The following is a 15,023-nucleotide window of genomic DNA, read 5'->3' as shown; positions in this document are numbered from 1 at the left end:
CCTCTGTCAGGGTGGAGGCACACCTAAAGACCTTTATTCAATTAAACTCCCAGCTCTGCTCCAGCTTTACTTGTGACTAGTTCTGGTCAGAATCCTCTAGTGTGTGTCCACCCTTAACTACTGCAGAGGTTTTAATATGTTTCAACACTATATTACTGCATATAACGACTCCTTTTATTCCAGCAAAAGACAATTTTTACATAGGAAAAAAAAGAATTCAAGAAATGAGAAGGCCTGTTTGATTTAGTCCCTAATCTGGTCACACTTTACAATACTGGACACACAATTTAGTGCAGTTAGGGAACTAATAAGGAATGAATGAGCTACTAATTATTAGTTAATGGTCAGTTTGTAAGTAGTTAGATTAGTTTACTCTACTCACGAACTGACCAGTAACTAATAGTTCCTTGTTCGTTCCCTAGTAACTATTCTAAATTTTGTGTACAGCGTTACCCCTAATCTTGGACTCTACAAGGGTTTCTGAAGGGACAGGTTGGGATTACTTTCACATTTCAAAACGTTTTTTTAAAACTTCACATTAGTCTTGTTTCTTTGCAGTTTCCAGTTCCTTAAAGGTACACTGAATTAAAATAAGGCATATTCTAAACATTTCCAATTTGCATCCCTAACTGTGTCCAAAAGCTAAATTTGAAGCACATTTTCAATAAATTAAGAGACATAATTTGTAGCTTTTACATTGACCTTTGAATTCCATTTACAAAGAGCAATTCTTACACACGCCATAAGGGAGGGTGGTATAAGTATAACCAATACAAATCGTCTTTATTGTTTCGTTATGACCTTGCTCTCTTACGTATGCGTAATTTCATGTGAACAGAATTCACATTTCCCACACAGACCAATAGATTGTCACATGAACATAAGATGCAGCTAAATCATATTGCTCCACAATGGTGGCTTGAAAATAATCTCCAGCTTAGTACAGTGGGCTACAAACCAATAAATAAATAAAAACACAACCTCCAAATGCGGTTATGTGAAGCTGATGATTCCTCTAGTTTTTGGTCAAAGGCTGTTCGATGATGCAGTCGAAGTAGGGCTCTAGTGCTCAAGCTGTCGAGGTAAAAAAAATAATTCTTCAAGCTACTTTCTTGTACTGAAAGTGTACATGGTATGTTTTGAGTGAGTTTCAGGACCCTTGAGCCCTTGAAACATGTTGAAACACGTATGATTTCTAAAATAGACGGGCTTCAATAAGAATCACTTAACTTTGCAGATTTAGGTTTGTTCTTTATCCGATGACAGCGAGCGATAAGCAGGACAGGCAAAGATCTCCCTCCTTCTCACTGCATCATCACTGCTCCAAACAACCCTCTCTCCTCATTATTGCTTGCATGTTAACGACACACATGGGAACCGTTCTTGTCTTCGAAAAACAGACAGAAAACGAGGAATAGTTCAGTCGGACTCCAGCGTGAACGACGACACCACAAGGGTCAAAACTGAAAAGCGCGACTGTCAATCTTTTTCTGGTTCTTCGTCTGCTAAATAAGGACAGGCTCCAGGGGGCGTTTAACAGGGGAAGAGACACAACATTGACATTGGCTGGTGTATTCAGGATGTAGCAGGTCAACAAATTCTTTGGAGTTCATTCGATACGCCGAGATGGAGCCTGTCAGATTTCATGTAGTATCTATCCAGTCGCAGGAAGCAATGTTTCACATAAGCACTGACGCACTCGCTCTCAACAAATGATCTCCTCAAACGCACGATCTCCTTCTATCCAGGCAAACAAAGTCAAACTAATTTCACATACTGTACATACACTCATGTACACTTTCAGCAGCGCAGATACACAAACTTACTTCCTCTCAACTGGATTGATGCAACTCATCTTAAAACATGATTGGCACAGATTATCAAAATAAATACCCTGGAAGCTTGGCACTATGCAAAAGAAAATTCACATTTCAAAGGAATCTTATAAAAAACTATTGAATAATCTCAGGCTACTCCACGTTTCATTTTCCTCACTATTACTTATATACTATATGCTGATGAAGGTAAACCTCTGAAGGACTTTAAACTACCACTGAAACAATAGAGCTCCTATTCAAATAGATTTCCCCCCCACAAACATGTACATCAAAATGAAGTGTCTAACATCTATTGGACTAGATAGTGCTGTTGTCTGGTATGCATCTCTTTTTAGTGCCTCTATATCTTTTTCTTCTCACCGTCCTCCCCCTCCTGTCACACAAGCAGTTTCTTAAAAGTAATCTCTGAAACCCAGAACAAAATCTCTCTTAAATCGCTCAGACATTTGCCATTTTGGTTCTGGCGACAGAAAAGAAGTCAAGATTCCCGCTTACCAGGAAGTATGTCTGCCTTCATTTAGTTTCAGCCGCCTTCCTTTTGTGTGAGATGTAACTGCGGCCTGCTCACAGATGTCTGTCAGGGCAGATGACCTCACAGCTGCCCCCCCAAGATGCTGGTGACAGCCTGGTCCAGTGAGGGGCAGGCCTGGGGCTGGGCTGCGGTGGGACCCTGCAGGCGCTGGAGCTCCAGGATGCTGTCGATGGCACTCTGTAAATGTTCACTGAGCATGTTGTCCTCTTGGAGGAGTGGAGGTGGGCTGGACTGAGACGGGGGATCCGGCCGGGAGCATTTCAGCTTGGGAGCGCTGACATCTCTAGGAGGCAACGAGAAGCAGGCAGCCTGTGGCTCTGGCATAGAAAGGGGATTTGGGTCTTTTATTTTGGAATCAGGTGTTCTCTGTACTCCGTCGCAGGATGGGACCTCCTCGGCAGCTTTAGCAGGCAGAACTCCATTGGAGATCTCCTCTCCGTGCCGCGGCTCACCATCAGGTGCCTGGGAGTCGCGCTCACTCACAGCACCACCGCCGTTGGTCAGCTGGCCGGTGTGGTCCCTCTTCAGGCTCGGGTCACAGGCCGAGTTGTGGACCACTTTGCGGGAGCCGGACTCCTGCTTGATGGTGAGCCTGAGAGCCCCCCGGGAGCTGGAGCGGTACGTCTTGAGTCCTGGAGGCCGGTCGGAGAGCCTGGTCCAGGCCGGAGGGGAGGAGGGGCTGACGGAGGAAAGTGGGTGGGAGGGCCCAGAGATGTATGCACCTTGCGGGGAAGATGCTGGAGTAGCCAAGGCCATCATGAATGACTCTGGAATGAACAAACGTGATTGATTGACTGATTGATTTCATTTATTTGACAAATTAAAAAATACAATACACTAACGAGCATAAAGTATAAAATAATTAATCAGGATATCACAATAAAGTCGTTAAACTTATTTCCATTGTGGTGCTGAAACAACAAACATCAATATAGAACAATCAAGAATAAAAGGAAAAGGAGATGCAAACCAACAACCAAAGTTTTTGAACCAAAGTTCAAAAACCAATCAAAGAAACGTTTTGTTGGCGGACGGTCTGGGACAACCTGGATGGCACTTCTAAAAATCTTAACCACAAACCTCTACACTTCAAACTCCTACACAGAGTGTATCTTTCTCAGAGAAGGCGACACCTCATGAAGCTTATGCCCTCTCCTGTTTATGATCTTTGCTCTCTGGGTCTAGTAGGAACTTTCTTGCATATGTTTTGGGAATGTCCTCGGGTGGCGTCTTTTTGGAAAAAAGCTTGGACAAGCTGCTGCGGGCGGGGATATTGGGAGAATAACAGCGATAGGTCCTCTGACAGATCAGGTCATTAAGCTATTATGTCAGAGGAGTCTATTTAACGAGCAACTTTCAATATTCGTCTGATCGACTTTATGGATAGAGGCAGCATACAGGTCACGCAAGGCTTTCTTACCTTTGGTTCCAGTTTTCTGTAAAGCATATTCCCATGTTGTGAAGTAGCCTAATTAAGTCAGTTCTGAAAGCGTGTTGACTGGACGCCCGCATGTCAAACAGCGGCAGTTTGCTTTTAACATCGGCGTCATCAATATCTACCACTTGGTTTCTACTTTTAAAAGTTTGACTGTCTGATTGTGTCACTTTCAGAAGAGCAGAGCTCGTCTCAGGCACGGTGGGTGACGTGAGGCGCACAGCTGCTCGAGCGACTACTTGCCACAGAGTTGCGATATAGGCTATTAGGAGCACAGTCTGAATACTATAACATTAGTTGTTTTTCATAAGGGAAAAGCACAACAGGCGAGACAGACTGCAGATATGCTTTGGTTAACTTATTTCTGATAGTAGAACTTCAATCTGGAGGTGGTTTTCCCTCAGTCCTCCTGTCATTTTTTTATGAATGAGCTGAGATTCCCGTCTTCCTGCGGCGTACCCTTTTAGACGTCGATTCGGGGCTGATACTACCTCCACTGGCGGAACGAAAGGCGTAACAAAATTACACTCCATTCCCTCTTTGTGACTTTTACACAGGGGCCGAGGCATAATAATTCCACAACGATGACGGCTTTCACAGGCTGTGTAAAAGGGGCTTGTATCCAATTGACTGAACACCGTCACCCTTTTTGAACACATCACGTACTATTTCCAACTCTGGTCCAGGCACAATTCATAACTTCACTCAATTTCTAATCTTTATGCTGGACAACTTAATTCAACTCGAGTCCAAATATAGTACAGCGTTCCTATTCATTTTCGCTGATCAAATTCTATTCTATTTCCAGGACTAATCCATGACATTCAGAGGCTTTTTCCATTACCAATACCGATGTTCTAATTGAATCTAATAAAGCTCCAGCTATCACTTGATTTACAGTTTCAAACTTTACAGGATTTACTGTGCATAATCAGAAAATTAGACTTTGGGGTTATGATTATTCCTTCAGAGATTCCTGGCAGCCAAGCCTAAAATTGAAAATGTTTTCAAGACCATTCTGTTACTTTTCCAAGTTCTTTGCTCAAAGGCCGTGCCAGTCCATTCACTTTTCCTACTTGGATCAGGGATTTGAAGCAGTAAGCGTCCAGTCAAAGCGGGCAGCCTGTCTAGAGGGTACAGCCGCCCCTGTTTTCCACTGGAACACTGACCTGGGTCTCTGCGGGCTCTCCGCCGGTCCTCCCCCAAAGCAAATCGCTCAGCCTGGAGAAAGAGACGCTCCAACATCACCATCTCTGCTGATGGACTCTCCTGCTGTGGAAACCAATACGGGTGGGATCACACCTAGGGCCATATCTTATGCCCAGTGCAAGGGCAAGGGTTATCTTTGCTAGTTTCTAGCACTCAAATTATATTTTTTCCCCTTTTAATTACCACTGGTTCAGTACATCAAAGGACATGTTTCACTGGTTCAGTACATCAAAGGACATGTTTCAGCGACCCAGTGGTATTTAAAAGGAAAAAAGTGAGATTTTGAGTGCTAGAAACTAGCAAAGAGAATGCTTGCCCTTGCCCTAGGCCTAGTGTTTGTTTTCTTTGGTCTGATCCATAGTGGAAAAGTTGACTTTGTTGCAATTTTGTATTGAGTTTGTTTAGAATCACACTTCATCCCACCAGGTTAGAGTCCAATTAGAACATAGTGAGGGAGAAAGATAAGAGTCTTACCTGGGTTTCTCCAATCAGTAGCTGTCTGTATTTGTTGACCATGTCCTTGGTGCGTTTCAGCAGGAAGCCTGACACAGTGTCAAACTCCTGGTCCACTGTGCAGAGGAGAGAGGAATATCATTATACTTAGAATAACAATGTTTTTGAAAGGATTATACCCAAATGTAGGATCTGAAACTTAGAGAGCAATTATTTTCTATCTGACATAATTAAGGAGTTCTATTTCAAAATGCTACACATTGATTTAAGGTTAAACCAATATAGGTTTTTGAAGAGTGAGATATATGTGTAATTAAATATATCGGCAAATTGCCATTGTATTCTGAACATATCTACTTAAAAAAAAATCATTACCTGAAGTTTATCATTCAGTGTCTGTTTGTGTTCTCGTGTTGGCTTTTTGGCCTTGAGTTACCAGCTGCTGTCACTGTTTTTCTTTTTATAGTTAACAAATAAATAATGAAACTCTTCAACTGATAAGTGAAAAAATGAGAGAGAATGATTCGGGTTGTCAGCCGATGCTGACACTAACCTGAATTGAAGTCATCCTGAGTGGGCAGGTGACTGGCACAGGTGTGGTAGGGCAGCAGGCGCCTGACAGCGTCCTCCAAGGTGGAGAAGGGGGGGGCGGTGTGTGGACTCTGGACTGCTGCATGGTCCACACAGAGCTGCTGATGGAACCTGATGGACAGTGAAGCTCTATGAGCATGGATGAAGCTCAGCTACAACGCCTGCCTGTGGGGCAACAGGGTTCCTACACATTTTCCATTTCAAAATTCCATACTTTTCCAGACTCAAATTTCCAGACTTCTCTGTCAGATTATATTTGACATCTGAGTACACAAGGGCGTCACTTTGTGTTGAAAAGTGGTGGGGACATGTCCGCATTGTAAATTACACCTAGGGCCACACCACAATTTGGAGGTTTCGGGTTTGAGCCTCAGTAAAAGCTTGGACTTTGAAGAACTTCTCAAGTGAAGACTGAAAAGCTCTGACACAAATGACTTGACCTTGTGAGACTCAGTGAGTGCGTTTACATGCAGACAATAAGCAGTTTATTAGCGGATTTCTGGAGTTACCTGATTATTCAAATGGTCATGTAAACAGCATAAACCGATAAGCTTTATCCGTTTATGGCCGTTATCGGGTTATGAATAAACCGATAAACATACCTAGGTTTTTGGCCAATAACCTGTCTTTTGAGTGCATGTATAAGCGTATCAGGTTTCTTGTGGGTTTATACATCTGCGCATGTACAAGTTGCATGTAAAAAGTTGAATTACCGCCGCCTTCTGGAGAGAAATCCGACTAATTGACTGAATCATGTAAACCCGGGTTTTTCCTATTGTCGGATTATTAAAGTGCATGTAAACGCAGAAATCAGATTATTGCCATAAACTGATTACTCACACAGTTGCATGACAGTTTTGAGATTGTGGGTTCGAGCCTCAGTTATTTAGAGTTTTGAAAGTGGACACCCAGAGAAAAGTGGACACCCGGAGAAAAGACTGAGAAAACCTGTGTGACCCAGGTGCTCAGAGAGTTGGGTTACTGTCCAGCAGTATTGAGCTTGTGGGTGCTTGCCTCAGTCAGTCTTGAGGTCCACATATATATGAGCAGGGGATTATGAGAGAGAAAACCACACACAGCTCAACTTTTGCCAACATTGAAATTATTTTGTAATGGGTGATTTTGTTTTACTCTGGCAGTAAGGCGTAAAACCTCCCTAGAATTAGGTAGGGTGTTGAAATCAAGATAATTATGATAATCATAACGACTTTTCTCAATATCGATTTTTATCACGATATGGTTCATGTATGCAGAATCACGTTAAATAATCAAATTAATGTTCATCTCATTGAAACAAATGGTAATGTTAGGTGTGAAAAACAAAACATATCAAATAATATTCCTACATACCTCATTTGATCTGAGTTTTTAAGTACAATTTGCTTGTCATCGTCAATTTAGACAGCAGAAATGTGTCACCATATTAAAAAAGAACAGAACACATAGTGATTCAACCTACTGTATGCACAGATCATGAAAGCTGTGACATCACAGTAGAGTACAGTACAGTACAGTGTAAAAACACCTCCGCAATGAGCACTTAGCACCAAAGGTGTTGGCAAAATCATGAACAAAAGAATCTGGCAAATTAACACTTTAAATAAGCACTTGAGGATGGGATAGATTGACGTAGTATGCTAGGCTACACAGCACTATCACTGCTATTAGCACCCAGAGGAAACTCATGCTCAACAGAGAGCATTCAGTCAAAGTAGCAGTTGTAGAAGTAGTAGTAGGAATCGTGCAAAGTAGTAGGCTAGTATTACTATTTTATTAGTCTCGCTTGCCAGACTCTCCGATTCACGCTGTACTATTTTCTTTGTAGTCGTAGTAGTCCTAGACTCAGATGAAAATATATTTAGTCTAGGATTAGGCTTAGGCCATGTCTGTGAAGCTAACCAAATGTTATTAAATTAATTAACTGGCTAATTATTACTGAGGTATGAAACCTCTCCAATGCCTCATATTATCTGCCATGCTATGAAAACCACTGCTGCCACTGAGAAACCAACTCCAACTTCACATGATTGTGTTTTTAGTTGAACTGAAGCTCTACGCTGTCCTGTATTCTTGTGACCTTTGGGACAATGACATCCATTCAAACTTCATGACAACATTTTGTCTGTCTGAAAAGAAGACCCCGGACCCCTAAATTTGAGTGAAGCAACTTTATGAAGGTTTCTTTGCCCAGCAGTTTGGAGTAAAATCAACATTAGATCCGGTGCTCTGCCTCTTACCTGTGCCTCCGCATTGCTGGTGTGAGCCTCTCCTCTCTCTCCTGCTCCACAGTACCTGCCAGCTGGCAGGTGGATAACATTTTGGATGACATCAAAGGATGGAAATGGGTACATTTTAAAGTCATTAATAATAAGTTTGCTGTAGTTAACAAATTATCAGTTCAATGCCTGCAGCTGTCTCCATTCCAGGGCTGGGGCCAATTCAGTTTAGATTCACTCAATCCACAAAGGAAATTCCTTGACTCATTATAGAAACTTCAATCTCAGTTATTAAGGGAAAGATATAATAATAATAATGATGATAATAATGATGATGATAATAATAATGATAGCAAATAAAACAAATACAAAATAAATAATTTTGACAATATGTGTAATAACAATAATTGCCATAATAACCATAATAATCATAAAAGTTATAGACTGGATATAAGAACCTCTCTTTTGATTTGGAAGAAAACATACTGTCCTTCTCAAATTAACTGGACTGAAAGTGAATTGACCACGCTCACTCACCTTGGTGCCGGTCTGCTGGCTTGTCTGGATGGGAGGTTCCTGCACACACTCCATGGGAGCCGAGGGCCCGTGACCCTGGGGTGCAGGAGAGGGTGGATGGACATCGAGAGTAAACACGTTACCCTCCACGTCCAAGGCAGCTGTTGGCTCTGATGATGAAAACACAGACAGGAATGTCGATGATGACAAAGGCCATGATGATGATGATGACGACAGTGATGGAGACAGTACCAGCAACAATGAGGGAGAAAGAGTGATAAAAAAAACCTATTGTTGTGTTATATTTACATGCTGGGATCAGACTCACTGTTTTGTGTGTGCTGTTGGACAGCAGGCTTGGAGAGACTGGCAGACAGAGCCATGAGGTCACTCTGCTGCTGAGGCACCGACACACTGACAGGCAGAGGGGAGGGGCTGCTATAAACTGACATCTGCACCTGGACCAAGGACAGGGGCTGGGGAAATGAGGCATGTGGGACCTGGACCTGATGATGGATCTGGGCCTGGACTTGGGGATGGGAGACTGTAGCCTGGGGGACAGGATTCTCTGGTCCAGGCATAGCCACCGGTGGCCCACTTGGTGGGGAGAAGCTTGCAGGAGCTGCTCTCCCTGTGACTTGAATGGGAGGGGAGGGGCAGAGAAGGGGCATGTCCTCTATGTCTGAGGAGAGTGGAGAGGCCTCCTCCACACATTGGTCTGCCATCACGGCGCAGGTGTCAGCCTGACCAATGACTGCATGCATCTGGGCCTCTCTGTCATTGGCCACGGGGGAGGAGAGGGACTCCATTGGCACTGCTGGCAGAGCTCCAACCAGTAGCTCAGATGACGTAATAGGAGAACTAAGTGCTTGCTGTGGTAAAAATGATGAAGAGAGAAAATGAAGTCACATAAATGTTGTTACATTAACAGTAGGACACTGTGCAGGAGAATGCTACGCACACCAAGTCCTTGTAGTGGTGCTGGTCCACGGGAGAACAAACAGGTTTTTTAGTCTCATGAGAGACAGAGATGTAGCCGCACACACTATAGTCAAAGTGCCAATATTTTATTGAGGACACAGAGAATAGGAAACCAACGTTTCGGCAGCAAGCATACCCTGAAGAAGGCAGCAAGCATACCCTGAAGGCAGCTTGCTGCCGAAACGTTGGTTTCCTATTCTCTGTGTCCTCAAAAAAATATTGGCACTTTGACTATAGTGTGTGCGGCTACATCTCTGTCTCTCATGAGACTAAAAATCCTCACATTAACAGTAGGAACCATCATTAGTGGGTAGGAAAGATTTTTACATTATATGGATATATATATTTAGCCTGGGTAATATATATTAGCTTCAGCATTTAGTTACTAAATGGCTTGAGTTGCATGAGGTCGCCTGGTTGCTACATGACGCACATGGTCCTGGGCCAAAGTTGCCCTTGTTAATAAGACATGGTGTGGTGTGGTGGCTTGGGCTAGGGCTTGGTTGATGCTCTATGTTGCCGCAGGTTCAGGCTGGGCAATGAGCAAGAGAGGTCCAATTTATAACCTCAGCAAGGAAGGACATCCCTGATGATGTCACAATGTCTATGCATAAGTGACATCATAACATCATCTATGACATCACTGATCGCAATTCTATACTAGAATTGAGTGCGAGATCTCACTGTGACTTTTGTGATGTCACTGTGTTCACACGTGACTTCTGTGTTAATCAGTGACATCATCAGTGGTGTCATAAAATCACTGATCAGTGAGTGATGTCATCAGTGATGTCACTCGAGCAATTGTGAGGTCATCGGTGTGACATCGTCGGCAACCTGGCCACTTTCTTTTGGTCGACCTGGCCACTTTCTTTCTTTGGGACATACAGCCAGACCCTCTTATAGATGCCTCGGCCCCTAATGGCCACACCGTAAAAATGCTACAGAGAGAAAATGAAGTCACATTTAATAGTTACATTAACAGTAAGAACCATCATTAGTGGGCAGGAAAGACTTTGACTTTATATGGATTTAAATTAGCATTGGCATTTAGTCACTAAATCGAGTCACATTATTTATTTATTTATTGGGGGGGGCTACAGAGAGAAAATGAACATGACTCATGAGTCATCTGAATACTGTTACATTGGTAAACACATAAAGACAGAAAAACCAGCACTCAAAATAAATCCTTCATCAGCATCAATGCTGAGGAAGGCTTGTGCCGAAACGTCCATTGTTTGACTGCTGCTTTGAAGGTATTAAAAAAACCAAAAGGATTTATTTTGAGTGCTGGTTTTTCTGTCTTTATGTATATTGTTTGCGCCTTTGCACCGTAGCTTTTGAAACTTTTTTGAGAGTGCTCACTAGTCGTGACTAGTAGTCACTGACTTTTTGGACAATTGGTAAACACAACCATCATTATTGAGGAGGCAGCACTTCCACAACATTTAATGTTTTTTTTTTAAATGCATTTTGCATGGTGAAAATCCTGGGGAGGTTGCTGATGCTCTGCTCTGACCTGTTGCAGATGTTGCATAAAGGCTTGGTTCTGTGTCAAGGAGTGGGCCACCTCCTCCACTACTTGGGTCAGGTCTTCGGGGGGCATCAGGAGTTTGGGCAGCTCCACGACTGGATCAGGGACCAGAGGAGGGTCTGGGGGCGGCTGTAGGACTGTCACTACAGGAGAAGGGCACTGGATCCTTGCAGCGGCAGGCTGCACAGAGACATGCTGGAGAACATGTCCGTACGGCTACAGGAGGAGACAACAGCTACAGTCAGAGAGCTCAGGCCTGGGTCAAACACCAGTGGAAAATACCATTATGGGTTGTTTTCACATGTTTTGGTGCCAGAGGGATGGGGTTTGACACTGAAGACAACAGTGAGTACCAGCAAGTTTAGTGCAGTTAAGCTAAGTTAGAGCATGGTGCAGGTTGGAGACCACATTGCATTAATATGTGGGACTGGAATGTAGCAATAGGATTCTCTTGTGTTTTTTCTTTTTTCCTCCCACACATAGCTGCATCTAGACTGTTTGTTGTAAAGCACCTGACACATGCTCAATAAAAAGCCATCTGGGCGTATAACACTTATGACATCACTCACCCAGCCAGGCTACTGGGCAAGTGTGAATGGGCTGCGTGCGGTTCAGCATAGGAATCTTGAGCCCAAAATGTAAATTCATATTTTCTTTTAACCTGCACCACACTCTTTAAGTCAATTCAATGTACTTTTCTGTGATTGACCTGATACTATGTAAACTGTTGATGCAATAAACCCAAGTCACCAGGTTCTCCAAGCTGTTTGGACCAAGTAGGTTAAAGCAAATGCTAAAAGTTATTTGCAACTAATATTTAACGCAGATCTGTTATAACCACTATTTTGAGTATGGGTTAAAAAAAAGCATTACAACTACAACATAATTATTTACATTTAAAATGTACATTCTGACTGAGTAGACCTCTAGCTGAAGCAGGACATCTATCTGGTTTCAAGTCTAGCTTTGGAATTCTAGCTCCAGAGACTGGAATGGCTGCACCTTACCTGCGGGAGTTGGTGAAAAGTATCTTCTGAGCCGGTCCTCTCTTCTGGGACAGCTCTATCAGGCAGCAGTACCACAGATGCCTGCTGGAGGCTCAGCTGTCCCTCTGTCACTCCTGCCTGAGGACCCTGGGTGGCAAAAGGCAGCCCCTGTACAACTGGGGGGGCGTTCACGAAAGAGATCGAAGTGAGATCTGGGGACAGCACCCCAGAACTGTTGATCAAGGTAATGTGGTTCCCCAGGGCGGGACTGTGGACCAGGGTGGCTCGCTGCCCCTGCCCTCCCGGAGTGTAGGTTCCAGCCAGCTGTGCTGGCATTTGGAAGACAGTAGGGGACGCTGACTGTAACTGCAAAGGTCCTGAAAGCACAGTGGCCTGGCGGAGCGCTAGCTGCCCTGTAGGGGTGGTGAAGACGGGGCTGAAGTTCAGCTGTCTTTGGGGTACCGTTAGGATCTGAGAGCCATCTACAAGGTGCCCAGCGGTGGGAGTCATGCTGTGGACCGACGGCCCATGGTGACTGGTGGTGAGCAGCGGTCGAGCGCCGCTGGCAGGCTGGGAGATCGTCACAGGGCAATGGCCCGGAAGAAGGAACTGGTTTTGGCCTTGGAATAGTCCCTGAGGATGAAGCACAAAGGAGCCACCTTGGTTCACCAGCTGTAAGCTGACAGGCTTATGGAGCTGCTGGGTTGGCTGTGGAGGTGGAGGTTTTGTGCCCGGAGGTTGGGACAGTAGAATATTTGGTGAGGCAGTCCCAGGAACAAACGTAAGACCTGGGGCTGGTTTCTGCCCAGAAGGCTTTGGGCTAATTTGAACCAGTCTGGGCTGGATGCTGATGGGCAGCTTGGGCTGGATGGGCAAAGGGGCGCGCTGCAGGAGGATGCCCGGTGCTGCTGTGCTCGCTCTCAGGGTCGGGGCGAGGAGATGACGGCCCGTCATGCTGGGCAGCGCCTTATGAATGATCATACTGGAGCCCTGGGCAGGACTCAGAGAGAAGGATGTCTCAGGAGAAGGAGCGGGGAACACGTTTCCAGGCAGGAGCCCCATGAGCTGAGGGGCAGCGGGCTTCAGAGAAGGGCAGCCGGGCCCAACAGCCAGAAGGGAAGGCTGGGGAGGCTCCACCGCTGCCTGGGTGTCCCGGGGCAGAGCAGGGGGCATGGACAAGCTCACTGATTTGGGGAGGAATGGTACAGCAGGTGGGGAGAGGAGAGGGGCTGGTGAGTACAGGGACAGGCTGTCTCCGGGTTGGGCCAAACCCGCCTCCAGAGCCATGGTCTGCTCGGTGATGTCAGCCTCCTGGAGGCTTTGCTGGAGGATATCACATGCCACCTCCTCCTCCTCTTCCTCCACTTCTGCCTCCTTCCCCTCACATCCCACCTCCCCGGGCCCACCCTGTGCCACCTGCGGGTCCTCCCCAGGCCCACCCTGTGCCACCCGTGGGTCCTCTCCTCCCTCCGGCGATGACAGGAGGGCCTCCTCCAGAAAGGACAGATCCACACAGCCTGGAGGAGGCGTGTCTGGGGAGTCCCCGTCGTCTCCCAGCAGTGAGACAGGGCTCTGGGGGAGGGAGAGAGACAGTGGGAATGGGGGGGACACAGAGAGGGGTAGAAGGAAAAGGAGGGAAAGTCATGTTATCAGCAGGAGCTAACAGGAAGCGGTTACAGGCACAGAGGAAATCATTCTCATGGGGGAAATGCTGGTTGTTGTGACGCTGCTGGCTGTGGATGGAGACACTCACTGGGGCATCTGTGAAGAGGGAGGGCTCCCCAGAGGAGGAGTTAATGAGCAGGTCTTCAGGCTGCAGCTGCTGGGATGAAAGGAGTGTTGCTTTTTAGGCTGGGCTCGCATAGTCATGGTGAGAAACGCATGCAACGTTACATTGTGAATCCCTTTCACACTGTTATAGCTCTCCTCCATGCGTGCCGCAAGATTGTGCCAAAAAATATTTCAAGCTCATTAAATTTTACACTATTGATTTTTATGCTAGTCCCTCTCTATTTGAAACGGTTTTGTTACCTCATTGGTCCCATGAAGGAAATGGTTCAGGGCTTGGGGGTCACTGTGAAAGACGAAGAGCGAGACGAGATTAGAATCTGAATCAAAATAACTTGAATGCTGGTGAAAATGGCACAGTGACATATGACAACCTTGATGTTTGCAGTCACAATGAAATATGATAGAACGATAATACGATCTTACATCCGGTGTCAAAGTGACCGCGCACAACATACTATGGACTACACTATGTACATTAGACTTAAACATGATATAGCAAACAAAACCCTGTTCAAATGATTTTATCATTCACTCTTGATGATCCCCACAGGATCATGTTCATTTCTGAGCATAATACATCAAACCTGTGCAATAATCAGAGAGAGACTCACCACAAAACATCAAGTAGACAAGTCCCATCTTCATCCTCCATGTCAACTGAGGGAACGGGGAGGTGGAATAAGGCCATGATGTAAACAAAACATTCCATATGGGGTAATATGGAGAGGATGAAGCAGCTAGGGGCCAGATTCACATGCATTGTCCCAGTTTACCTGTTCTTCATCCACCCCAATTACAAATTGAACAAACTGTCAGCCAACAAGAATGATTGGATTGGAGTATCTTAAGCTCTTCAATTTCCTCACCCATGTGTTCAGACGGAGACCGAACATGTGGACCTACTTCATATGTAAGGGGCCCCATACAGAGCGCTCAGG

General features: G+C 45.1%; 1 protein-coding gene across 1 annotated transcript; it reads right to left on the bottom strand.

Annotated features, from left to right (window-relative positions):
- Positions 1 to 2,430: 2,430 nt before the first annotated feature.
- On the bottom strand, positions 2,431 to 14,737 carry LOC310773045 (BRD4-interacting chromatin-remodeling complex-associated protein; the record flags this gene model as incomplete). Its single annotated transcript, XM_083632967.1, has 12 exons — positions 2,431 to 3,137; positions 4,975 to 5,077; positions 5,489 to 5,583; positions 6,021 to 6,169; positions 8,296 to 8,357; positions 8,812 to 8,960; positions 9,119 to 9,662; positions 11,294 to 11,524; positions 12,316 to 13,866; positions 14,048 to 14,113; positions 14,326 to 14,368; positions 14,697 to 14,737. 12 exons carry the CDS (start codon positions 14,735 to 14,737, stop codon positions 2,431 to 2,433), a joined length of 3,741 nt encoding a protein of 1,246 aa, XP_083489093.1.
- Between the last annotated feature and the right edge of the window lie 286 nt (positions 14,738 to 15,023).

The sequence above is a fragment of the Poromitra crassiceps genome, assembly GCF_964638095.1.
Source record: "Poromitra crassiceps genome assembly, chromosome: 3".
Classification (NCBI taxonomy): domain Eukaryota; kingdom Metazoa; phylum Chordata; class Actinopteri; order Beryciformes; family Melamphaidae; genus Poromitra; species Poromitra crassiceps.
The sequence above is the reverse complement of the archived record's forward strand: the minus strand, read 5'-3'. Positions and strand labels throughout refer to the sequence as shown.